General features: G+C 38.7%; 1 protein-coding gene across 1 annotated transcript in view; it reads right to left on the bottom strand.

Moving 5' to 3' along the window:
• Positions 1–27,744, bottom strand: part of tmem63c (transmembrane protein 63C) — a gene marked incomplete at its 3' end in the record, with an annotated part of 95,398 nt that overhangs the window by 45,527 nt on the left and 22,127 nt on the right. The window contains exons 2-5 of the mRNA XM_079832642.1: positions 10,497–10,777; positions 7,946–8,025; positions 3,047–3,134; positions 877–914 (exon numbers count right to left, since the gene is read on the bottom strand). Of these exons, the coding sequence (XP_079688768.1) occupies positions 877–914; positions 3,047–3,134; positions 7,946–8,025; positions 10,497–10,730 (440 nt within the window). The 5' untranslated portion in view covers positions 10,731–10,777. The remainder of the gene's footprint in view (positions 1–876; positions 915–3,046; positions 3,135–7,945; positions 8,026–10,496; positions 10,778–27,744) is intronic.

The following is a 27,744-nucleotide window of genomic DNA, read 5'->3' as shown; positions in this document are numbered from 1 at the left end:
CGGGGTATAAGCGAAGGGACTCAACCCCGTTTGAGGCATCATAGTCTCGACCGCGCATCGGAGGCGCCGAGTGACGCGCGCAATTCGTCGGTACGTCCGACGTACGTCGAACGTGACCGACTGAATGGGAACAGTGTTTGTAATGATATTTCACAATATTACTGTTTTTACTGTATTTTTGGTGAGTATATATATATATAAAATATTTCTGACCCCAAGCTTTTGAACTGTACAGTATGTATATTAAAGTTTTTCAAAACCACATGAAACCAACATGAAGACAAACTTGGCGCACTTTGAAAACTAGATTTATTCTTTCCTTTTAAAATATTTTTCCTTTTCTTAAGCGTGGACAATCTTCCATGTCAATGACACATGTGAATTCTCTGAGCTTGAGCTTGGTTTTGCTGGCTACACTCTAGTAGTTAAGAGTTTTCTAGACTAGAGAGTTTTCAGTGAATTATATACAATATAGTATGTGTAGCAGCCTTTTTAAAAGACCACACAAATACATAAGGGCGTTGAGGGCTATTATGATTACAAGGAGCCCTCATTCACACAAAAACACACAGCCTTGCCTCACACAGAGCGAGGAAACTCTCAGCATGGCCTCTCGGTCTCCGGAGAGATCAAGAAGCTTTTAAAGGAACCAGCTAAATATGGCACCATCATGCCATCCGACTCGTCCAAATAACATCTCGGCAACCGTGGAGACAGACTAGCAGCCGGTTTACGGTTCTGAAAGGCTTTTGAGCGTATCCAGGCTGGTAAAGTGCCCGGTCCACCTTCACCCTGTGTTTTCCCTTCTTAATGAGATATAACATGAGCAAACAGGATGCCGGATGATGATGACATCACCACTTCTTGCACACTTACTTCATGTGGTACAAAGATGTGAGCCAGGAACAGAAGCCCTATAAAGAGAGGGAGGGAAGACAACGGTGTCATAAAAAGGTCTGGCATATAAAAAATAAAAAAACAGAGCGCGTCTGGCTAGCTTAGCATCTGTCAGAATCATTTGTTCTTTAAGTGAACACGGATAGCGTAACAAGTGGAAAAAGCCATGCAAATGCATGCAATATCTTTAACGTGGCTGTGATGGCTTGAACTGTCACTGCACATAAAACCAAAGGAGACAAAGTGAGGTCAGGATATAAACGGACAGATAGTGTGCATAAAAGAAAATAGCGTCTAAGTGCACAGGCTATTTTATATGACATCAGCTCTGGGGCGACGCTTCGTAACAGCGGCTGACTAATCCACGTCGACAGATTGAACTTTATATGTGCCTCTTTATGTCTTCACGTTTCAGCAGTTGTAAATTTGCATCAACGATAGTGAGTGACTTTATAGGGGTCATGACATGGATTGTTTTATTATTTTAATACGCTCCTTGAGGTTCACTTAAAATGTAATAAAGATTTTTTTATATCACCCTCTCGCTATTGCACGAGAGTAAGCGTTTTGAAAAACATAATCCATATAAAATATTAAAATAAATCATCCACTTTCCGACGCTGGGATCCTTCTGAAGTCTCTACATGAGCTGTTTAAAGTGGACGCGTCAAAACGAACGTTCTTTCACTCTTCCTTTTGTCCCGTTGTCAGCAGACTCAAGCACGAGGAGTATGTCGGAAGGGAATCTGTATACTGTATCCAGTGTAGACAGCATCAGTGATTATAATGGCTTCTATTTGCCAGAGGTGGACAGTAACTAAGTACATTTACTTTAGTACTATACTCAAGTACACTTTACTTGTATCTACTTTAACTTCACTACATTTAAAAGACAAATATCTTACTTTTTACTCCACTATATTTCTATCAAGGTCCTCAAAGTCGAAAGTCGTTTCTGTAGCAGCTTTGAAAGTCAGTGGATGATTTTTTCTTCTTTAAAAGGTTTTTTGTTGTGTTTTTTTTGCAGACAGCCTATCAGTAATCACTCTTGTAGGGTCATGTGAAGTTTCCCAACATTTTTTGAACACTGATCAGTTTATAGCAAAATGTAAGAAGGTGGTTCCTCTGCGCAGTGTGTGCACCCATGGCCATACTTAAAAAGTATATTTCAGTTTTCTGAAAAGATTAAAGATTAGTTTAGTTGGCATACACTTGATGCATGTCTCGAATACGTCTGGGAGAAAGAGAAGAGTAAACAGTTGGGAGAACATCGGATGTGTATCAGTGTATTGGATCCGTGCATTTGGCCTTAAAGTGACAGCAGCTTTGTAAAGTGCTTTGTAACTTTTATACAAGTATTTAAATTAGTTTAAGGTAGTCGTATGTCGGATGGAGCATCACTGACTGGCTTAAACCACCATGGTGAAATAATAAATAATAAATGCATTTATACAACAATGCAACAATAATAAAACAATGCATTGACATAAAAATTTAATTTACTTTTGATACTCAAGTACTTTTAAAAACAAATACTTCTGTACTTTTACTTAAGTAAAAATCTGTTTTTAGAACTTTCACTTGTAACGGAGTAATATTTGACTAGTAGTACTTTAACTTTTACTCAAGTAATAGAGTTGTGTACTTTGTCCACCTCTGCTTTTGACACAATGCTCACAGCCGCGACTGAATGCCAGTGGGCGGGGCCTATGGTGTGATGTAAAACTATTGGTCGATGTCTTGCTCTAGAGGCAAGCATATGCAAATGCCCACAGATCCCTGTCATCCCACAATATCAAAACGAGCCGTTTTTGGAGCTTGATTAAATAAATACTTTGATTATAATGAGGAGGATGTTTAAGCTATAAATGAAACTTGCAGAATGTTTTAATAGTACAAAGACCACATATGTGTCAAAAGATCAGGGCAAGTTTGATTTCTCATGTCATGACCCCTTTAAAAAACTCTATTAGTTGTACTCATGCTTTTATTCGTTTCTAGGTAGGGTTGGCGTCGATAACGAAGTGCAGGCCTTATGATGTGAGAGGGTTTTTGCACTGCCAAATTCCAACGGAGATCCTGATCAAACATTTCTTAAACGTGTGTGATGCTTTATTTCTTGTTCTTTTCATTTACAAAAGATTCTCACCGTGTCCTTGGTCTCTGAGTCTGATGGGCTGGATTCTGACGGGGTTTTCTCCTTCTCACTTTGTTCTCCATAGAATAGGGATGTCAAGCTACAGAACAAAGACAAACAATAAAATGGACAGGTAATACTTTTTCACAAAATACACTTAAGGAAACAACACATACTGTTAGAAATTTGGAAAAATTATTCCCATTTTATAATATTATACATCGATCAGGCATAACATTATGATTATGAATAACACTGATTATCTCTTCATCACGGCACCTGTTATTGGGTGGGATATATTAGGCAGCAAGTGAAAATTTTGTCCTCAAAGTTGATGTGTTAGAAGCAGGAAAAATGGCCAAGCGTAAGGATTTGAGCGAGTTTGACAAGTGCCAAATTGTGGTGGCTGGACGACTGGGTCAGAGCATCTCCAAAACTGAAGCTCACATTGGTCAAGGCTCATTGATACATGTGGGGAGCGAAGGCTGGCCCGTGTGGTTCGATCAAACAGACGAGCTACTGTAGATCAAATTGCTCAAGAAGTTAATGCTGGTTCTGATAGAAAGATGTGTGAGAATACACAGTGCATCGCGGTTTGTTGCGTATGGAGCTGCATAGCCCCAGACCAGTCAGGGTGCCCATGCTGACCCCTGTACACCGCTGAAAGCACCAACAGTGGGCACGTGAGCATCAGAACTGGATCACAGAGCAATTTAAGAAGTCGGACTGGTCTGATGAATCACGTTTTCTCTTACATCACGTGGATGGCCGCTTACCTGGGGAACACATGGCACCACAAGGTGGCATAGGCAGTGTGATGCTTTGGGCAATGTTCTGCTGGGAAACCTTGGGTCCTGCCATCCATGTGGATGTTACTTTGACACGTACCATCTACCAAAGCATTGTTGCAGACCATGTACAACCTTTTTGTGGCTGTGGCTCTTTCAGCAGGATAATGCAATGCCACAAAGCAAAAATGGTTCAGGAATGGTTTGAGGAGCACAACAACGAGTTTGAGGTTTTGACTTGGCCTCCAAATTCCAACACAATACTAGCTAATAGATGTAGTCATAATGTTATGCCTGATCGGTGTATAGAGTATATATAGAATGGGACCAGTTATCCCACTTTTTTCTCCATATTTTTCAAGATAGGTATGAAGTGAAGTGAAGTTCTATTTTGTTTCTTATAAATATTACAAAATTTAAGCTTCTCATTCCTTAGACTCTTGACAACAAAAAGGCTACAATACATTTTCACAAATGCCAGTTAATTTAACACACATAACATATTATTTAAAATATGAATTCTATAAATTCAAAAGCCATACAAGATATCTGTATTTAAAATCCAAAACATTATTTTGGCCAGCAGAAAATTAACTGAATTAATTATATAAATTATGATATATCGAACACACCTTCATCCTGAGAACGCAGTTGAACTTTTCAGTTAAAAGTTACTTTCATTATATAGTAGTAGACACATGCTTGAATGAATCTTAGTGATAACAAGAAAGATAGTGATAACACTTTAAAATAGGGTCCCATTAGTTAATGTTAGTGTAATTATACATTTATGTACTGAGTACCAATAATTTCAATAAACAACATGTAATTACTATGGGGATTTTAATTAGGCTTAGGGGTTAGTTGCATGTAATTATGCCTAATTCACTGTTATTACTATAGTATCTACATGTAATATGTGTAAAAAAGACACCAAAAATGCAACTTGAATAATGTATTAATGAATGTTCAAATCAACATTAACTAAGATTAATTTATTCTTTAGAAGTATTTCATTGTAGTTCATGTTAACTAATGCAGTTATCTATATGGAACCTTACTGTAAAGTGTTACCAACATGGTTTTGAAGAAAGAAGTATTTGATAACCACAGATAAACCAAGAGTTTGACTGAATAACTGAGATACAACAACTCTGAACATTTCCCATGTGACAATTAGTCATTGTCTTCTCAGTTTTTTCTGCCTCATTGCCTGTTTCAAAATTACTCAAGTATAATTAGCCCCAAAATCAGAAAAGAGTCAACATTTCCACCCACAAGTCTTTCATAAGAAAAGGATCAGGTAAAATTCTAGTGTGCGCAAATGTAAAAATATTATTACTGTGAGGGCCAAGCAATTCCTCTGTGTATATTTGCAAAGCATTGCATCAGCGCACACTGAAAATCACCGGCACTTTCGCATACACAAAGACATTAATGCTACATGCTGATGCTGAATAAAGCAACACTGCCTCAACAGAACTACATGAATCTTTAGACTTATGATCAAATTCCACCCACGTCTCCCTCAGGGACACTGTGTGTGTGTGTGAGCTGAAAGGTTTTAATAATAACTTAATGTTTCTTAAAAACATGAGAAAAAATTCAATGGTATGCAAAATGGATGAAAAAGAGTACATGACAATATAAACACTATGTATATTGTATATATAATGTAATCATTTTTATAATATGTATAAATCTCATATATTAATATATTCTGTTAACATCATAGTGTTGCAAATGCATTAGTTAAGATCTCTAATGACTTCTTGTCAGCTGCTGACTCTGGACTTTCATCTATACTTGTTCTGCTTGATTTGAGTGCAGCATTTGTATACCATTTCACACAGAATTCTGTTAGACAGATTAGATGCTATTGGAGTCACTGGTACCCCTTTGACTGGGCTTCGATCATATCTCATGGGTCGTACTCAATTTGTACAGCTGAAGCACTCTCTTATTTATATAATATTTTAGGAAATTTTATCTCTTCCCATCTATCCTCTCAGATTGCTAAACTGAGTTTAAAGCTTGGTTTACATCCAATCTTCTGAAACTTAACAGTAGTAAAACTCAAAACTCTTCTTATACTGTAAGTTCAAAAACCAATCTGGCTAAATGTTACTGTGCCTCTGTGAACATTGATCAATTTCCAGTATCTCTGTCTAAACAGGTTAAAAGTTTTATTGTCATCTTTGACAGTACTTTACTTAACAACAAGCAAACTTAGTCTGGCGTTGACGTAAGATAGCATTAGCCTTGTCCTACCAGACTCTCGTACATTTCATTTGTACAGAGAGTCTGGCCACTCTCCATTGACAAGCGTTCACTTCCTTGAAGGCGGGTACTCTGTTGAAGTTTAAAACTATTGGATCTGCCCAGAGCCACTCTGGGTCTACCATAACCAATCGCTAACGTTTGGTCATGATGTATGTCATCTGAAGCTAGCGCACGACATCAACGTCATCGTTCTCAGCCGCTCCCTCTGTTCGCTGATTGGACAGGTTAAAATTTGAACGGAGAAAACCAGAGAATATACCGCAATCCCAGACGGAGTCCTGAAGGAAAATGAAAATTGAGCGAAAGTACATAGGAGGGCGGAGCCAGGCCAAGATAGCATTGTGCACTTTTACATGTCCTTGTATTGTGTTTATAACATAATATAGTTAAACAATATCACACAAGAAGAAATGCTATTTTCTCGAATTTATCAGCATGATTGCGAAATGTGAGTTTAATAAACAATGGAACACAATAACAATTAATCCACTTATAAATTGATTATATGAATTGACCATTTTTAGACACAGCGTTGTCAATTTTAACCGTTTTTGCCAACCCGATCTCACGGCTATTCATACATATTTTACAAGGTGGCTAATTTGTACCTCACTTGTATGAATTTGTATGATTAGTCCAAACCGCAGTGACGGGTAGGTTTAGGGGCGGGGTTTAATGTTATCATTCGTACGAAATCATACAAATTAGCCACCTCAATACGTACGTATTGGTCATGAGATTTTGTTAACAAAAATAGTACAATAAAAAGAAGGAAAGTTCCTAAGCAACACTGCATGTTTCGTTCTGGAATGATTCACTATTTCTGAACGAATTGGGTGAGTCAATGATTCAATGACCCATTCATGAAGTTAGTGGACACATGCTTCTTTCATGAATGAATCAGCTGGTTTGAACGAATCGGTTGAATTCTATGGGCCCTATCATAAACCCAGGCAATGCGACGGCAGGCGTGACAAGTGTTTTTTGCTAGTTTCAGCCCGACGCAGTTATCATGTCCAGTGCCACGTGTTGTTTAAATAGCAAATGCACTCATATAAATAGTGTCACTCGATCTGCATATTTTCACACACGTAATATTAATCAACTTTTTCCTGCTCTCTCAGTGAAGAGCACAGCTAATCTTAATCATGATTTAGTGACATCACACATTTATTGATTATTGTAACACCCTTTTCTACAGCCTTCCTTAAAAGCTTCTCAGCAAACTTCATTGTATTCAGCTGCACAAATGATTTGAACCGAACATATTACTCCTATACTATGACACTTGCATTGGTTTAAATACCATATTGATTTTAAAATCCTACTCCTTACACTATTTACAAGGCACTCAATAATCTTCATACTTATTATCTGACCTTCTTCACATCTACACCCCTACTCGTACCTTAAGATCGTCTTCTGCACTTACTGTTGTTCTCTCTCGAACTCACACAACTTCTGAGCTTTCTGTCCTGAGCTTTCACGCATCTCCCTATTTATGGAACTTGCACAGGATGTGTGAAAAAGTGAAAGTCTTCTTGTTTTTAAATCTCATTTTAAGATTTTAACTTTTATGTGTTTGTCTGTCCAGGCTGTAATGAGGATCATTACATAATTGGATCATCATAAGGTATCATTGAGTGTAAGGTGCTTATAAATAAAATGTATAATAACATCATGCAAAATAATATAATAATCAAACTATGTCCTGTGTAACCAGCAGGTGGCGCCAGGATCTCACACTGACCTGCTAAGCATTCAGTTCACTCAACCACCACACACAGTTGTTCAATTATTTACATCTTAATGCATTCTGCAAACAGTTATGAGATGATACCTGTCATTTTCCATGAGAAGAGCCAGGCGGCCGTAGTCCCACGCTGCCTTCCTCAAACAGGAGAAGATTAGAAGCAGGAACTACAATAAAAATACACCAAACCTATCAGCATAATGTTAATAAAAACAGCATAACTGCTAGTAAATTAGCCGCACAGGGAACAATATCAGATGCTCATGCATTTTAAAAGATGTGAATATTCCAGAATATACCCAGAAGACATTGTGTCACTTTAAATGTGTGCCAAAGCTATGATATAAATACAAGAATAAGAACTATTTGTGGAAGTAAACCCTTGCACTCACTAGACCCCTTGGGCAGCAGTAATAATTAGCCATTTCTTTGGCCGAAGAGAGACGAGGTGTGTGGTTGTCTTGGAAACTAACAGGCAGTGCGGTCTGCATGCACACTTGTGTTCATAACCACTCCGGAAGGAACAGTCAATGAAAAGACAACAGAAAACACTGACTACTGGGAAGCTCCAAGTCTCTATTTTGCTTCCTAGGTTCCTGGTTAGCAACTTATTCTAAACTTTAAGATGAAGAGTGTTATTTCTGCCCCACTAGCGTCACCAAAAATAACTGCAAAGTTTATGATTTAATCATGAGCGATTCGTTCTTGATCGATTTGGTTGTTGAGTTCAACTCAAATTACACGGTCAGTAAATATTCAATTAAGTAAGAAATTATTACTTTTATTCAGAAAAGATGCATTGAATCGATCAAAAGTGACAGTAAAGACTTAACATTGTTACAAAAAAATGAAATTTTAATGAAATGCTATTCTTTGAACTTTCTATTTATCAAAGAAATGTCAACACTTCATACTTTTCCACTGACATTTTAAGCAGCATAACTGTTGCAACATTGATAACCATAAGAAATAAAATCAGGATATTATTTCTGAAGGATCATGTTACACTAAAAAAAAGAAATGGCTTCTGAAATTTCAGCTTTAAAACGTCTTAATTTTTTTTTTTTTATCAAATAAATGCAGCCCTGGTAAGTGTAAGAGACTTCTTTTAAAAACATACCACCAAATCTTTGAATGGCAGAATCTACAGACATATACCGTATATACACTGCAAAAAGTGGTAACCTGCAATTGTTAATTTAAAGAGCTAATTCTACCTATAATTCTTCTAATATAATGTAGTTTTGGTGGTATAAATCAATATATTTAGGTTGATTCAACAACATTACATATTATTGACTTTAATAAACCTTAAATGTTACCATTTTAGGTCACCATTTTTTTCAGTGTATATGCAGTAGGTTTGCTTTTCTTCAAAATAATTAAAGTGTGTTAACTTTTCTTTTTTTAAAGATTGGGTGAATGCCATGGGAAAGAATCTGAGTCATATTTAACCCCAAAATCAAATAACAAATTTAGACTTTTTATATTGTGCCATTATATTCATGACAATTCAGCAAATTCTCATTAGTGAAATAATCCAATATTTTATCATTAAAATAATATAAATATAAAGTACAGCCTAAAATTAATCATTTAAATTATGTATGATTATTATAAGTGATTATTAAAGTTACTTTTAAAAGTAATGTGTTACAATATCAAGTTACTTCCTAAAAAAAGTAACTAATTGGGTTACTTAGTTACTTTTAATGGAAAGTAATACATTATGTAACGTTTGCATTATTTTTCCTCACCTAGGCTGGGCTAGCTTATTTGTTAACTACACAAAAGTTACATTTTTGGCAGATGTAAAGCCCCTTTCACACCAAAACTGAAATGTCGCAGAAGAAGAAAGTTCAACACTCTCACTCCAGCAATAAAAAGAAAACAAATTCATCTTTGCTTTTTGGCTGCTTAAGGTCAGCCGCAAAGACATTGCGGTTAATAAAGTGAGATTAAATACATAGATTGTGTATTATTTAACATTTGAATTACTGCAGGTTTGCTTAATAGTGTGCATTTCACTCTTTTTATTCTATTTGATGAATTCTGAATGCTTTTTACGCAAAATGCATGCTCAAATTTAGTCTAGAACTATAATTATCATCATGTTCACACAGCGCACACAACGCCTCACACAATGCAACGATTTCTCTCAACATGGAGACAAAAGAAGTATCAGACAATAAAAGAGAAAACTAAGTAACTTAAATTACTAATTTGAAAAAATAACTCAGATATTTAGAAGTAATACGTTACTCATTACTTGAAAAAAAGTAATCCGATTACTTAACTCATGTTACTCAGTTACTTGTAATGTGAGTAACAATTGTAATAATTTCCAAAATGGCCAGCGCAATCTACCAATTAGTGCCTGGTTTAAGATAATGGTGCAAATTCTATAAATGTTGTGTTTGAAAGTGAAACTCCTACAAATGCATATGCAATAAGGTCAGACGCAAAAATATCCCTGTCCTTCCTTTTCAGCACTAATTTCAGTGTGTCTTTAGTAAATATTGACAGTCGTTTTTAATGCCAAAAGAGTGTTGTGCTGGCGCACGCTGTTAGTAAATATGGCCCTAAATGTCATGCAGTTGCAGCAAAACAATGAAATATGTTAGCAGGGATGTTGTACCAGCCACACAACGACATTGATGGCGAGGACAGTGGGGACTCCTCCAAACGGCAGGCCTTGCAGGACGCTGCTACGGGAGTGAGCGCGATAACATCTCTCTGCTGTGCTGTTCTCCTCCATCAGTGAGCCCAGGAAACTCCTGACGTCCAGCTCCTCCAATGGACTGCCACCACCTGCAGGCCAGGACTCAAACACCGGCTGAGCCGTACCCAACAGGTCAGAGCGCACCGCCATGGCAGTGGCGCGGGTCTCAAGAAGCCCTTCAAACTGTCAAAGCATCACTGAGGAGAGAAGACAGGAAACGAGGAATATCAATGAGATGTAGAGTATTTTGGAGAATATGTAGAGCTTGTTGAACATCTCAGTTCAGAGGAAATATGAAATTAAGCAAAATACATTTAAATAAAATAAGTAGAAGTACTAAAATTACTGAAACAAAAACTGAAAAATAAATAAAGCTAAATAGAACATTTTAAATCAAAAACAAACAAAAAAAACTAATAAAAATGTAAGGAGTACTAAAACTTAAAGGGATAGTTTTAGAATCACCCAAAAATGAAAATTCTGTCATTATTTACTCATGTCGTTCCAAACCTGTAGGACTTTCATTCATTTTCGAAACACAAACAAAGATATTTTGTATAAAATCTGAGAGATTTTTGTCCCTCCATTGACAGCTACTCAACAACCACTTCAAAAAGTTCACAAAGAGATCGTAAAACTAATCCATATAATATGAATTGAGCGGTTTAGTCCAAATTGTCTAAAGAGTCGGACTTGTAACCTGAAGGTTGCCGGTTCGAGTCTCAGGTCAGGCAGGAATTGTCGGTGTGGGGAGTGAATAACCAGCGCTCTTCTCCATCCTCAATACCACAACTGAGGTGAGACCTGTAGCAATAATGCAATGGCATCGAGCCATCTGGCCGGATGGAACTCCTCACAGCTCTTGTGACTTTCCTAATCAGATCATATTTAAACAAAAGGGCTTTTTGTGTTGATGTGGCTATCGAAGTTAATTAACAACCCAAGGAGCCACAATGTCTCCGCAAGAGAATGGAGCATTGAATGTTATAGCCCCGAGACATTCATGGGACTTTACACCCACATCGCTGAGCACGCTGAACTGTCCAAACACACACACACACGTTATTTGAACCATGTGGACCAAAACTGTCTCAATAATGTTCAAATATATATATTTTGCTGATTTAATGTCTTTATACGATGTATTAGAATAACTAGGATGTTTACTGTATGTAAATCAAACCCTGTATTCCAGTAACTGTGATAATCCTGTATATCTGTACGCTCACGTCGCAGAATAACAGTTCTTGGTATCTCTGTTATTGCAGAGACCCAACTGTACCGAATCTCGTTCACAAATTACAACAAGATGCATTATTACAGAAGTACCAGCTTTCTAAGAATAGAGGCTTAAAATTATCACCCAATTGATTAACCAAGAGGAGGGGTATCCATAAACAATGGAACACTTGCGCCTTCTTTCTCCCCGGACGTGATTGGATCCTTCCAACTCTTTGGGCGTCGGACATCCCATCTATAAGAACAGGAACTGATCATTAACTCTTTGCATTCCGCCACAATGAGGAAGACCACCCCGGCCTTCGCCACCCTGAGGGAAAGACCCCTTTGGCATCCCCGCCACGGAGAGAGAAACCGGCAGACTTCTGGAGCGACTTTCCTAAACTTCAAAGAAATTCTCCTGGGACCCGCAAATCCTTAGCGAACTTCCCAGACGATTCGAACTCAGACACTTACACGAGAAGCCCTAGTAATGCAAGTATTCTATTTCACAATCAAACTGCTTGTAAAAGGTTGTCTGAATTATTCCTGATTCACCGGACTGTGAATTTCTTGAGGGCTCTGGTGAAATTGCGGTGAAGCTGCCTCTCTCTCTCTGTCTTTCTCTCTCTCTCTCTCTCTCCCTCGTTAATTCTCTCTTTCCATCATTCTTTTTCCTTTTATATTATTCGTTAAGTTTGATTTTTCCTTGTTTGTACCATATCGTTTGTTTTCTCCCACATATATATGCATATTTACCCCCGGCCCTGTGTGACTCGTAGCTTTGTATTCTATAGTTGTTTTACTAAAACCCAATAATTGCATTAAATTGAATCCGTATTGTTTTGCTCACAAATATCGAAGTCAATGAGACGTAAGATTTTAGCTACCCATTTAAGCTTGATTTTCCTGTACTACTACTTCAGTGATACAAATTGTACAAACATAAGAAATATTATTTGTCCTGATCAAGCAGATTAATGTTTCTTAAGGTTTGTAAGATTGATAATTGATGAAGAAATCAATTTGGATAAAGGTTACTTTTAAATGATTAGAGGTTCCGTTATACGTTAATATTGTCTGTACAACAAGCAAATCATACTCATAGACTCATGAATATTTATACCATTTGAATTAATTATTCCCCGAAACTCGTTGTTACAGACCCTTGAGCAAGGCACCGAACCCCCAACTGCTCCCAGGGCGCCGCAGTAATATGGCTGCCCACTGCTCTGGGTGTGTGTTCACGGTGTGTCTGTGTTCACTACTGTGTGTGTGTGTGCACTTGGATGGGTTAAATGCAGAGCACAAATTCCAAGTATGGGTCACCATACTTGGCCACACCTCACTTCACTCCACAAGAGTGTCGATCACTTTATATGATGAACAGATTGAATTTAGGCTTTTATTCACATCAGCGAACATTAACAAAAGATCAACCGAACCTGCTTGATGCAAGAATGAACCTCATTGGTTCTTGAGGAAGCTTAAACGTGTTGCGTAACACGAGAATGAACCTCATTGGTTCTTGCTGAAGCTCAAACGTGTTGCGTGACAAGAGAATGAACCTCATTGGTTCTTGAGGAAGCTTAAACGTGTTGCGTAACACGAGAATGAACCTCATTGGTTCTTGCTGAAGCTCAAACGTGTTGCGTGACAAGAGAATGAACCTCATTGGTTCTTGATGAAGCTCAAACGTGATGCATAACACGAGAATGAACCTCATTGGTTCTTGCTGAAGCTCAAATGTGATGCGTAACACGAGAATGAACCTCATTGGTTCTTGCTGAAGCTCAAACGTGATGCGCAACACGAGAATGAACCTCATTGGTTCTTGCTGAAGCTCAAATGTGATGCGCAACACGAGAATGAACCTCATTGGTTCTTGAGGAAGCTCAAACGTGATGCGTAACACAAGAATGAACCTCATTGGTTCTTGAGGAAGCTCAAACATGGGCTGCGTTCAGCCCCAACAAAACGTTGCAAAACGTTTTTTCTTTAAACGGAAACGATGCTGCGTTGAACACCCTGTTCTGATGACGCAAGAGTTGCAACTATGGCAGCTGAGAAAGCCATTCTTAGTGTTCTTTTTGAGGAATTATCGGAGCCTGATGAAATCGATATAAATACGTGTTTAATACTGCAAAATACATGCAATCACTGCCCTTGCCGTCCAGAGTAAAAGACAACACCCCAATCCCATTTAATGAACCTTTTTTAATCTCCTGGTAATCAATTCTAATTTAATTGTATTATTTTTCTAGTTCTTACTTTTTTAATAGCTTGTATTTTCTTTCTCATTTTTATGTAAAGCACTTAATTACCATATTATGTGAAATTTGCCTTACAATGAAGCTAAAAATATAAATAAATACATCATCATGTTGATATATATACTGTATTTTTTTTTTTTTACGACAATCAGGTCTTCTAATATCTTCAATTGTTGCGTATACATTCTGAGCTGCAGCGGACACATTTGTAAACAACTTTACTTCGACCCATTGTGTGAGCTGTCTCTTTAATACCGCGTGTTTTATATACACATGCTGCTGCTGATTGGGCTGACATTTTTGACACACCCACCAAACGAGATAAAACGCATCTCAAACCTGTTGCACACCGTTTACAGGAAACATGACGTTCAACCGGAAACCGTAGGAAAACGTTGCGCACCGGTTTGAGCTTTGAACGTGCCCATAATGCGTAACATGAGAATGAACCTCATTGGTTCTTGTGGAAGCTCAAACATGATGCGTAACACAAGAATGAACCTCATTGGTTCTTGTGGAAGCTCAAACGTGATGCGTAACACGAGAATAAACCTCATTGGTTCTTGTGGAAGCTCAAACGTGATGCGTAACACAAGAATGAACCTCATTGGTTCTCTCATGTCAAGTGAACATGCTTTAGCCTCCGTTTACGAATAACTGATGTGTTAACTTAATAAAAGCCTAAATTAAATCTCTTTACATAAAGCAATCGTGTCGCTTCAATCGTGTCGCTTCAAACTAAACCCCTTAATTCATCTGGATTAGTTTTATGATCTCTTAAGGAACTTCTTGAAGCGTCAAAGTGGTGGTTGTGTTGCTGTCAATGGAGGGACAGACAAACAAAAGTCTTACGGGTTTGGAACGGCATGAGGGCGAGTAATTAATGACACATTTTTGGGTGAACTAACCCTATAAACTAAAATTAAAGGTGAAAAAAGCTAATTACAAATATGAATACATAGCATTATATAATATATAAATCTGATCTCTGACTTTTGATGGTAGACTTTGGTATCTTGGCAAATCAGGGTACAGTTTAAGACATTGTTGAGATGTGAGATAGGGTCTTTCTCAAGGGAAAGAGATTTAATTTGTATGATGTTGAGGACCATATATGATCATCTTTACAAAGTACCCAGGTTTGAGCAGCATTGTGCATTCATTTTGCAAACAAGAAAATGGTACTGGCTACGGGGCAATTTGAACAAACATTTCTAAACCTTTGAACAAACACTGGGGCAGCTTGAAGCACCATTTCCATTCAGTTGAACAGGTGTGTTTAATTACCTTCATGATTATTGCCCTTAAGCGCATTTAACAGGAACACACAAACCAGGGTCAATGCTCATTGGTTTGTTGATATTAATGCTGTGCCTTAAAACTGCTGCCATAGTACTAACAAACCATCTCCTAACTTACACATACAGTAGACTGCCACTTCACATCAGTCAGTTAATCACCATAAAATACCTTTTTGAAGCTACATCATCCTCAAGTCATGCAATGTCAATTTGACTTAGCATATCTACTCGACTAAAATTAAAATCTTTCAAACAAACTATAATTAATGTAGTATTTTATACTACATTGTTGAAATATCCATGGATTAAAACTGATCATCATGCATCATTTCCAGTTGTTTGAGGCTCTGAAATAAAACCAACAAGCGAAACAAATCTAATATATAAACATTGATCAGGCATAACATTATGACCTAATATTGGGTTGGTCTCCCTTTTGCCACCAAAAGAACTCTGACTCATCGAGGCATTGACTCCACTAGACCCCTGAAGGTAATAAGTGTGTCTGAAGGTGTGCTGTGGTAACAGATCCTTTAAGTCCTGTAAGTTGTGAGGTGGGGCCTCCATGGATCCGACTTTTTTGTTCAGCACATCCCACAGATGCTCGATTGGATTGACATCTGGGGGATTTTGAGGCCAAATAAACGCCTCAAACTCGTGCTCCTGCACTGTGTATTCTGAAACCTTTCTATCAGAACCAGCATTAACTTCTTGAGCAATATGAGCTACAGTAGCTCGTCTGTTTGATCGAACCACACAGGCCAGCCTTCGCTCCCGAATTCCAAACGAATTCGAGCTAATAGAACCAGAGCATGATTCAGAGATTCGACCAGACGTGAATGTCTATGCAACTAAAGCCAGCATCGAACCTCATCGAATGTTCAAACCAGTTCACACCGGTTCGAACGATTCTCAACATGGAAACATCTCATACGAGGTAAGGTAAAACTCATTACTCTAGCTAGAAACAAGTCCAAAGCTTCAGATCAAAACACTACAAATCCTCAAACTCAAGCTAAACTTAGTCATCTCAAGTGTCCAACAACATGTATTCAAAGAGGACATTAAGAAACTGCAGAAAGGGGAACGAATCCCAAAAACAAGCCCCTTGTGGACTCTAAACCCTTTCATAGACTAGACTTCGTAGTCACTCGCAAGACTAGGGGTGGGGCTGCAGAAAGCAAACGCTGGGCAGTTTTATTTAGTTGCTTAGGGACTCGTGCAGTTCACATAGAAGTAATTGAATCTATGTCCACCTCATGCTTTATTAATGCACTGAGAAGGTTTTTTGCAGTTAGAGGCCCTTCCAAAGTTCTCATATCAGACCGTGGCACCAACTTTATTGGAGCCTGTAAGGAGCTGAAAATCAGTACAGATCACCCAGAGATCGAAGACTACCTCAGCAACGAAGGCTATACATGGACATTCAACACGCCTCACTCATCACATATGGATGGATCATGAGAAAGAATTATTGGCATCGCCCGCCACATTCTAGACGCCATGTTACTGCAGTCAGGTCCAACTCGCCTTACCCATGAGGTCCTCACAACACTAATGGCAGAAGTCATGGCAATCATTAATGCTCGTCCATTGGTTCCCATAAGTGCTGATTCAGACTCACCAACTATTTTGACACCGTCTATGCTTCTAACGCCAAAGGCAGGGGTTGTTCCCGCTCCTGAAGGGACATTTGACATAAAATACATGTATAAAAAGCAATAGCAACATTCAGACCTTCAAGCGCCCTCTTGTGGTGAAGATTGTGTATGGTAACTTCCGCATGACTCGTGTTGAGTTAAGTTCATTGTGTAAGCGTCATGGCTAAAGAGTGGCTCTAACAGTGAAGTCGTGGCCTCATGAGGCTGTAAGTCGCTATTATTTGTCATATAAACATGACGTTTAGTAGGTTTAAGATGTTTGACAGTAAATGTATCAATCTAGAGATGCAAATGTTGCTAAAAACTAAGTGCAAAGTGTGAGCATTAGGTAGCGCCATATGCTAGCGGTCTTTTGTTAGGATTTTTAGGCTAATTTGGAGTTTTCAAGCATTACTTAAAACTTATATAATATACTAATATAATTACTAAATGCACATGACAATGTGACGTTTAGTGCATAATGTGTGGATTTAATGTTTCTTTGAATGCTTTATTTTGGCAGTAAATACTGCTCAGTTGAATATGTACTTTGCACTTTGAATATATATGTTGAAAACAATCTAACTGCTGTATTTTCTGTTTGTTTACAGTTTTACAATGTTAAAATTTAACGAGATATGATTCAAACTACTGGGAGATTAAAAGCCATGAACCAACATCTCGCCTGTTCACTGTCTGTCTAGCCGGATCGAGAAGTTACGTCTAGTGAGGACAGAACACCTTCCTTGGACCACTTTTGACAGAGACTGACCACTGCAGACCGGGAACACCCCACAAGAGCTGCAGTTTTGGAGATGCTCTGACCCAGTCGTCTAGCCATCACAATTTGGCCCTTGTTAAACTCGCTCAAATCCTTATGTTTGCCCATTTTTCCTGCTTCTAACACAACAACTTTGAGGAAAAATTTCACTTGCTGTCTAATATATCCCACCCACTAACAGGTGCCGTGATGAAGAGATAATCAGTGTTATTCACTTCACCTGCCAAATCGGTATATATATATATATATATATATATATATATATATATATATATATATATATATATATATATATATATATACACACATACACATATAAGATAGTAGTACAACTAGTAGTACAAGTAAGTACAACTAACCATCTTTAGAGTTTAAAACTATTGGTCTCTAAATTGGTTCATACAGCAAGCAATCGGTATGAGTTAAAAGCTCCCTTTCTTGTTGATAGAACATGATGCAACATCCCCCATTACTCACTAATTTACCACTGTCAGCTCAAATAAATAACCAATAACACCCATGGTTTCTGCACGGTTGCTAACAAAGACAAGCTCTTCCAGTCGGACAGATGGTGCATAAATGGCTCTTTTGCCTACAGTTTGACTCTCATCCTCTGGCCATAGGTTAGGAAAACAAAACTAACAGACATTGGTTAAGAAATTATGTCAGCAGTTCACACACGCACACATACATACTATACTATACCATACTATAAAATGCTGTACAACACATAAACAATATGCTCTTCTACTAAAACTTACAACACAATTTTTACAAGTGAATATGCCCCAAAAAAGAATGTTCCAATGTCAAAAAAAGAAATCAAATGTCCTTTACAGCACAAGATTCATATATAAAAGAGTATAATGTACTTGTGTGTGTGTGTGTGTGTGTGCGTGTGCGCGTGTGCGTATGTCACACACACCAGTATTTTGTTATCTGAGACTCTTTTTTTCCAAAGCAACGAATAAACAAACGCAAGTGTCTATTTTAGCAAATGACAATAATTTACATTTACACAAGGAACTACATTTTGTCACTGAAAACCATGTCCTACGGTGTGACACCATATCCTGATTTTAAATCGTCAATTGTGACATGTGCACATGGTAAGATTTTGTCTCAGAATTGTTCACATATTACACTTTTTGGAGCCACTATAAAAGTGTTCATTTCTATTGTCCTTTGGTGCGACACCTCTATATTCTTAATTCTTTCTCTGTCACACCATAGGACACATTTCAGTAAAAATGTTCAAAAAACAGTGAAAGAATTGACAAAGTTGACCTCTTTTATTCTCTCAAACCCCAGACTTTTTTTTTCTTCAAAAGTGTTTTACAAAAAGAGATAAACTCATATTCCTGAGAAAATGAAGTGTCATCTCACTCTGTTAGGTGTTTTGTAGTGTATGTGAAAAGACTGAGAATGAGTAAAAGAAGAAACACACTAGCATAGAGTCCCATTGTTGCGAGGGTGAGCAGCTGGAGATGCAAAGAGCTAAAGCCACCTGAGCTCCTGATGACACGCTGGAAAAATGGCACAAAGACACCTCTCATGTGGCAGAGAATCAATCCAACATGAGAAGAACATTTCTGCCAAGTGTTCAGTACAAACAGACCCTTCACTGCTGCACACTGAATAACTCAACATATGCTGAAGCTTGAAAAAAGCAAAATGGGACACATTGATGATTCAACAAATTTCTTCAGAAATATATTCCTAATTAAGGGAAAGCATAATATAATATTATTATCTCCCACAAATATTTTCTGCAACCTTTGTTTCAGTTTGATGAAAACTTTAGAAAAAGCTCTTGTTCTCATGTTCCCAAAAGATCTCTCAACAGTGTTTTAACTTTCTTTGGGTCAGAGGGGACTGTGTATGCGCTAACAACATGCGCGAAGTGTTCAGTCAACTATGTTACCGTTACTTGAAGCATGGCACTTAATCAGACTGTGTGGTGGCACAGTTTGTCTGTAACATAGATCAGTGTTTCCCAACCTTTTTTCAGTCATGGCACCCTTTAAAAATGTTCTCTATTTTGTGGCACCCCTCGCATACGTTACGCTAGGGGTGTAACGGTACAGTTTGCTCACGGTTCGGTTTGTATCATGGTTTTAGGTTCACGGTTTTGGTACGGTTCAGTATTTGCTATGTTCAGGGAAAAAAGGACTACTGTCAAATAAAAATAAAGAAAATAATAAGAACAAATAATTTAAATACAAGCAGAAGCACAAATAAATACTATTGAGCAAAGATAGGCCTACTAATAAAATAAACTATGCTTTTCAGGTTTTTCAGGTACGTCTAACATTCGTTTTCTGGTACAGAAATTGATCAAATGTAAAATAACATTGCATATTTGAGTGTATAAATTAAAGATGAATCCTATTAAACTTACAAAAGCTATTCAATCAAGAGCGGTGAGTGATGTCCTTGTCTTTTGTTGTTTGACATTAAACAGACAGCAGTAAAGGCTACTGCCCCTTTAAGACCTAATACACGGATATGCGTCGTCTTTCTCGACTGTATAAAGTTTACTTAAGGCATATACAGACTATGTCTGCTAGAATACTCAAGATGGACATGTTGACATACTTTTTGTGTGAGTTTGTCCGTTCAAGAACAAGACTTGAAAGAGAACTCAATATTTGCACGCTGTGAGACGTGTGCGCGCTTTTGGATGAGTGCACAGAGACACGCGCTACCTCTCATTCGTGTCTTCTGGCACTACACCCGGGTGATGACGGTGAAAATGACTTGTCATATTCGAACATACGGCAGCACTCGCATGCACTGAACAAAGTTTACAAAGAGAGAATTATTTTAAAAAAATAAAAATAAAAAATTATATATATATATTTGAAGGACTTTTACACAGCACCCCTGCTCTCGTCGGCACCCCGGTTGGGAAACACTGACATACATGACAAAATCACCAGTGAAATATGTCACATAGTTATTGTTTCAGTTTAATTTTAATGGAATTTTAGGGTACGTTTACACGTCAAAGTACTATAAAATGGGAGTTTTTTCGCATCTTTTGTGTAAATGACAATGTTGTCAAACTAATCCCCGTTCACACATATACACAAAAACGACTAAAAACATGTAATAACATGTAACAACATGTAATGCTTATTTATAAAAGGGTTAGTTCCAGTCCTTAATTCTAATTGGTCAATAGCTGTTTTATTCATGATAAAACACGGCTATGACCACTTCACCCAACGGTAAAGCAACCACTCTTAGCAACGTAAATATATGCAGGCTTACATGCATGACGTCACCGTTTTCACCAATTTGTGTTTTTGTAGTTTACGCAGTGACGATAACATTATTGTTTTCATAAACTTGCACTCTGAAACCGGTTTTCAAAGGTTTGTGTTTTCAGGCCCCCAAAACGCTTTTGTCGTGTTTTGAATAGCCAAAATTTTTAGTTTTCAATTCGTTTTTAGTTGTTCATTGTCTGGTTTTGAATGTGCTTTAACAATCTGTTTTGTTCTGTTGTTTCTCATGTTGGATAACTCGCTTTGGTTTTGTAAAATAAAGTTTAAGCTGCTAAAAGATCCGTTAAGCCTCACCTCATCTTCCCTCTATTCTGGACATAACACAAACATCTTTTATATCAAAATGGTGTTTAATGATTAAGCTTAGAAGCTAGTAGATGTGTTACACAGATTAAATATATAAACTGAAACCAATAGTCATTTTATTAAGAAAGCATAGACCGACCAGGTATTATAACCCCTGGCAGGTGAAGTGAATAACACTGATTATCTCTTCATCACGGCACTTGTTAGTGGGTGGGATATATTAGGCAGCAAGTGAACATTGGGCAAGCGTAAGGATTTGAGCGAGTCTGACAAGGGCCAAATTGTGATGGCTAGACGACTGGGTCAGAGCATCTCCAAAACTGCAGCTCTTGTGGGGTGTTCCCGCTCTGCAGTGGTCAGTAACTATCAAAAGTGCTCCAAGGAAGGAACAGTGGTGAGTCATGAGCGGCCAAGGCTCATTGATGCACGTGGAGAGCGAATGCTGGACTGTGTGGTCCGATCAAACAGACGAGCTACTGGAGCTCAAATTGCTCAAGAAGTTCAATTGGATCAATGGAAGAAGGTGGCCTGGTCTGATGAATCACGTTTTCACATCACATGGATGGCCGGGTGCGTGTGCGTCGCTTACCTGGGGAACACATGGCACCAGGACGCACTATGGGAAGAAGGCAAGCCGGCGAAGGCAGTGTGATGCTTTGAGCAATGTTCTGCTGGGAAACCTTGGGTCCTGCCATCCATGTGGATGTTACTTTAACACGTACCATCTACCAAAGCATTGTTGCAGAACATGTAAACCCTTTCATTGGAATGGTATTCCCTGGTGGCTGTGGCTCTTTCAGCAGGTAATGGGCCTGCCACAAAGCAAAAATGGTTCAGGAATGGTTTGAGGAGCACAACGAGTTTGAGGTGTCCAAATTCCCCAGATGTCAATCCAATCGAGCATCTGTGGGATGTGCCGAACAAACAAATCCAATCCATGGAGGCCCCACCTCGCAACTTAAAGGATCTGCTGCTAACGTCTTGGTGCCAGATAACAAAGTTATCTAGTGGAGTCAATGCCTCGATCAGGTCAGGGCTGTTTTGGCAGCAAAGGGGAGACAAACAATATATTAGGACATAATGTTATGCCTGATCGGTGTATATATGGCTTATTCTATAATAAAAAAGTTAAAATGCCTTGTTTAATGCTATGTTTAACTTTAACTAGCAAAGTTGCACAAGGTTCTGTCCTCTTGATATTTTCTCAGAAAACTTTGTTGAGAGAGTTTCCCCCAAAGGGTGGTACAGAAAACCATGCACCAATGACATGATGATATGTGATCCACTACAAGATATTAGATTATCATAGATTGTTTCCTTGTTTTGTAGTTTTGATATATGAAGCCTCTGGGCCTGGAATTCAATATTAAATTTCCCTGAACTCTGAACCACAAGAATCAACTTCAGTGCTTGTCCACATAGTAAAACCATTTGTCAGCTGAAATCCCATTACCTGCTTGAGCAAGCACATGATCTTGGAGTATGTCTGAAAAACGGAGAAAGTCAAGAGATAGCAAAAAGCAAGACATAAATAACACTGAACTCGAATCGACTCTCTTAATGAAACTTGTCAAATCAGAAGGATAACGATAAAAGAGTGGCATGCCCCCATGAAACGACTAACAATTACCTTTAATGAGATATCAGAGTCTGATTGCTCTACCGAGGAGATCACAGACTCATGTTTGAGCGTGCTTTTATCCTCACAGTGCTTGTTGTTTGTGTTGTGCTTGCATCTTTTACTGCAAAGTCACTGAATCTAGGTTACATTTCTGTTTCCTCCAAATCAGCTCTCAGATCATCAGGACTCATGAATACAAATGAGTCACAGCATCACATTCTTATTGCACATTCACTTGATGCATTTTGGAAGTATTTTTACTGCTGTACTACTGCTGTAAGAGCTTTCCTGTTTCAAAATTGAAAAAAAGGACATTTTACAAATAAAATAAATAGCATGTAATTCAGGGGAATTAATTTCCATATACTGTATATTACGGAGGGATGTAATATTTAACATCCAAAAATCCATACATCCATAGCTTTCTTTCTCAAATATCATGAATTGTTAATTCATAAGTATAATTAAATTTGACTGAATCACACCACATGACATTTAGTAACCTCTTGTTTTTTTTAAAAGACATTAATCTTGACATAACGAGGGTCTGCAGGGTCTGATATTTTTTCTGCATATTGCTGTATGTTGTTTGGACAACATGGCTTTGATTCTGTGGACAAAAATTACATATAAGTATATACAAATACATATATAAAAACACACATATACATATATATATACACATATATACATATGTATATACAGTGAGGAAAATAAGTATTTGAACACCCTGCTATTTTGCAAGTTCTCCTACTTCGAAATCATGGAGGGGTCTGAAATTGTCATTGTAGGTGCATGTCCACTGTGAGAGACAATCTAAAAAAAAAAAAATTCCAGAAATCACAATGTATGATTTTTTAACTATTTATTTGTATGATACAGCTGCAAATAAGTATTTGAACACCTGAGAAAATCAATGTTAATATTTGGTACAGTAGCCTTTGTTTGCAATTACAGAGGTCAAACGTTTCCTGTAGTTTTTCACCAGGTTTGCAGGAGGGATTTTGGCCCACTCCTCCACACAGATCTTCTCTAGATCAGTCAGGTTTCTGGCCTGTCGCTGAGAAACACGGAGTTTGAGCTCCCTCCAAAGATTCTCTATTGGGTTTAGGTCTGGAGACTGGCTAGGCCACGCCGGAACCTTGATATGCTTCTTACAGAGCCACTCCTTGGTTATCCTGGCTGTGTGCTTCGGGTCATTGTCATGTTGGAAGACCCAGCCTCGACCCATCTTCAATGCTCTAACTGAGGGAAGGAGGTTGTTCCCCAAAATCTCGCAATACATGGCCCCGGTCATCCTCTCCTTAATACAGTGCAGTCGCCCTGTCCCATGTGCAGAAAAACACCTCCAAAGCATGATGCTACCACCCCCATGCTTCACAGTAGGGATGGTGTTCTCGGGATGGTACTCATCATTCTTCTTCCTCCAAACACATTTAGTGGAATTATGACCAAAAAGTTCTATTTTGGTCTCATCTGACCACATCACTTTCACCCATGACTCCTCTGGGTCATCCAAATGGTCATTGGCAAACTTAAGACGGGCCTGGACATGTGCTGGTTTAAGCAGGGGAACCTTCCGTGCCATGTATGATTTCAAACCATGACGTCTTAGTGTATTACCTACAGTAACCTTGGAAACTGTGGTCCCAGCTCTTTTCAGGTCATTGACCAGCTCCTCCCGTGTAGTTCTGGGCTGATTTCTCACCTCTCTTAGGATCATTGAGACCCTACGAGGTGAGAGCTTGCACGGAACCCCAGTCCGAGGGAGATTGACAGTCATGTTTAGCTTCTACCATTTTCTAATGATTGCTCCAACAGTGGACCTTTTTTCACCAAGCTGCTTGGCAATTTCCCCGTAGCCCTTTCCAGCCTTGTGGAGGTGTACAATTTTGTCTCTAGTGTCTTTGGACAGCTCTTTGGTCTTGGCCATGTTAGTAGTTTGATTCTTACTGATTGTATGGGGTGGACAGGTGTCTTTATGCAGCTAACGACCTCAAACAGGTGCATCTAATTTAGGATAATAAATGGAGTGGAGGTGGACATTTTAAAGGCAGACTAACAGGTCTTTGAGGGTCAGAATTCTAGCTGATAGACAGGTATTCAAATACTTATTTGCAGCTGTATCATACAAATAAATAGTTAAAAAATCATACATTGTGATTTCTGGATTTTTTTTTTTAGATTATGTCTCTAACAGTGGACATGCACCTACGATGACAATTTCAGACCCCTCCATGATTTCTAAGTGGGAGAACTTGCAAAAGAGTAGGGTGTTCAAATACTTATTTTCCTCACTGTATATATATATACACATATACACATATAATACATACATTATATATATAATATATATATATATATACACACACACATATATACACATATATATATATACACATATATACACACACATATATACACACACATTATATTTATATATATATATATATATATATATATATATATATATATATATATATATAATATTTTTGTCATGACAACTCTTGAATTGTTTGGCATTGTAATGGATATGACAATGTTGACATGTTTGGTCTTAGATTGGAATAGATCTGATATGCTGCTGTTGGTTATTGCTGCTACTGCTGTTGGTTATTGCTATTGTTGGTTATTGCTATTGTTGTTGGTTATTGCTGCTGCTGTTATTGCTGCAGCAGTTATTGCTGCTGTTATGGCTGCTACTGCTGTTGGTTATTGCTGCTGCTGTTGGTTATTGCTGCTGTTGTTGGTTATTGCTGCTGTTGGTTATTTCTACTGCTGTTGGTTATTGCTGCAGCAGTTATTGCTGCTGTTATGGCTGCTACTGCTGTTGGTTATTGCTGCTGCTGTTGGTTATTGCTGCTGTTGGTTATTGCTACAGCTGTTGGTTATTGCTGCTGCAGTTATTGCTGCTGTTATGGCTGCTACTGCTGTTGGTTATTGCTGCTGCTGTTGGTTATTGCTACTGCTGTTGGTTATTGCTGCTGCTGTTGGTTATTGCTGCTGCTGCTGTTGGTTATTGCTGCTACTGTAGTTATTGCTGCTGTTATGGCTGCTACTGCTGTTGGTTATTGCTGCTGTTGGTTATTGCTGCAGCAGTTATTGCTGCTGTTGGTTATTGCTACTGCTGTTGGTTATTGCTGCTGCAGTTATTGGTGCTGTTATGGCTGCTACTGCTGTTGGTTATTGCTGCTGCTGTTGGTTATTGCTACTGCTGTTGGTTATTGCTGCTGCAGTTATTGCTGCGGTTATGGCTGCTACTGCTGTTGGTTATTGCTGCTACTGTTGGTTATTGCTGCAGCAGTTATTGCTGCTGTTGGTTATTGCTGCAGCAGTTATTGCTGCTGTTGGTTATTGCTGCTGCAGTTATTGCTGCTGCTGGTTATTGCTGCTGCAGTTATTGCTGCTGCTGTTGGTTATTGCTGCTGCTGTTGGTTATTGCTGCTGCTGTTGTTGCCGCTGCTGTTGGTTATTGCAGCAGCAGTTATTGCTGCTGTTGGTTATTGCTGCTGCTGCTGTTGGTTATTGCTGCAGCAGTTATTGCTGCTGCTGTTATTGGTTATTGCTGCTGCTGTTGGTTATTGCTGCAGAAGTTATTGCTGCTGCTGTTGTTGCTGCTGCTGTTGGTTATTGCTGCTGCTGTTGGTTGTTATTGCTGCTGCTGTTGTTGCCGCTGCTGTTGGTTATTGCAGCAGCAGTTATTGCTGCTGTTGGTTATTGCTGCAGCAGTTATTGCTGCTGTTGGTTATTGCTGCAGCAGTTATTGCTGCTGCTGCTGTTGGTTATTGCTGCAGCAGTTATTGCTGCTGCTGTTATTGCTGCTGTTGGTGGTTATTGCTGCTGCTGTTGGTTATTGCTGCAGCAGTTATTGCTGCTGCTGTTGTTGCTGCTGCTGTTGGTTATTGCTGCTGCTGTTGGTTGTTATTGCTGCTGCTGTTGGTTATTGCTGCAGCAGTTATTGCTGCTGTTGGTTATTGCTGCTGCTGTTGGTTATTGCTGCTGCTGGTAGTTGTTTTTGCTGATACTGTTGGTTATTGCTGCTGCTGTTGGTTATTGCTGCTGCTTTTGGTTGTTATTGCTGATGCTGTTGGTTGTTATTGCTGATGCTGTTGGTTATTGCTGCTGTTTATTGCTTCTGCTGTTATGGCTGCTCCTGCTGTCTGCTGTTGGTTATTGCTGCTGCTGTTATGGCTGCTGCTGCTGTTGGTTATTGCTGCTGCTGTTGGTTAATGCTGCTGCTGTTATGGCTGCTGCTGGTTATTGCTGCTGCTGTTATGGCTGCTGCTGTTGGTTAATGCTGCTGCTGTTATGGTTGCTGCTGGTTATTGCTGCTGCTGTTGGTTAATGCTGCTGCTGTTATGACTGCTGTTGGTTATTGCTGCTGCTGTTATGGCTGCTGCTGCTGTCTGTTGTTGGTTATTGCTGCTGCTGGTGGTTATTGCTGCTGCTGTTATGGCTGCTGCTGGTGCTGTTGGTTAATGCTGCTGCTGTTATGGCTGCTGCTGTCTGCTGTTGGTTATTGCTGCTGCTGTTATGGCTGCTGCTGTTATGGCTGCTGTTGGTTATTGCTGCTGCTGTTATGGCTGCTCCTGCTGTCTGCCGTTGGTTATTGCTGCTGCTGTTATGGCTGCTGCTGCTGGTTAATACTGCTGCTGTTGGTTAATGCTGCTGCTGTTATGGCTGCTGTTGGTTATTGCTGCTGCTGTTATGGCTGCTGCTGCTGTCTGCTGTTGG

Source organism: Gobio gobio (genome assembly GCF_949357685.1).
Source record: "Gobio gobio genome assembly, chromosome: 13".
NCBI lineage: Eukaryota > Metazoa > Chordata > Actinopteri > Cypriniformes > Gobionidae > Gobio > Gobio gobio.
The sequence above is the reverse complement of the archived record's forward strand: the minus strand, read 5'-3'. Positions and strand labels throughout refer to the sequence as shown.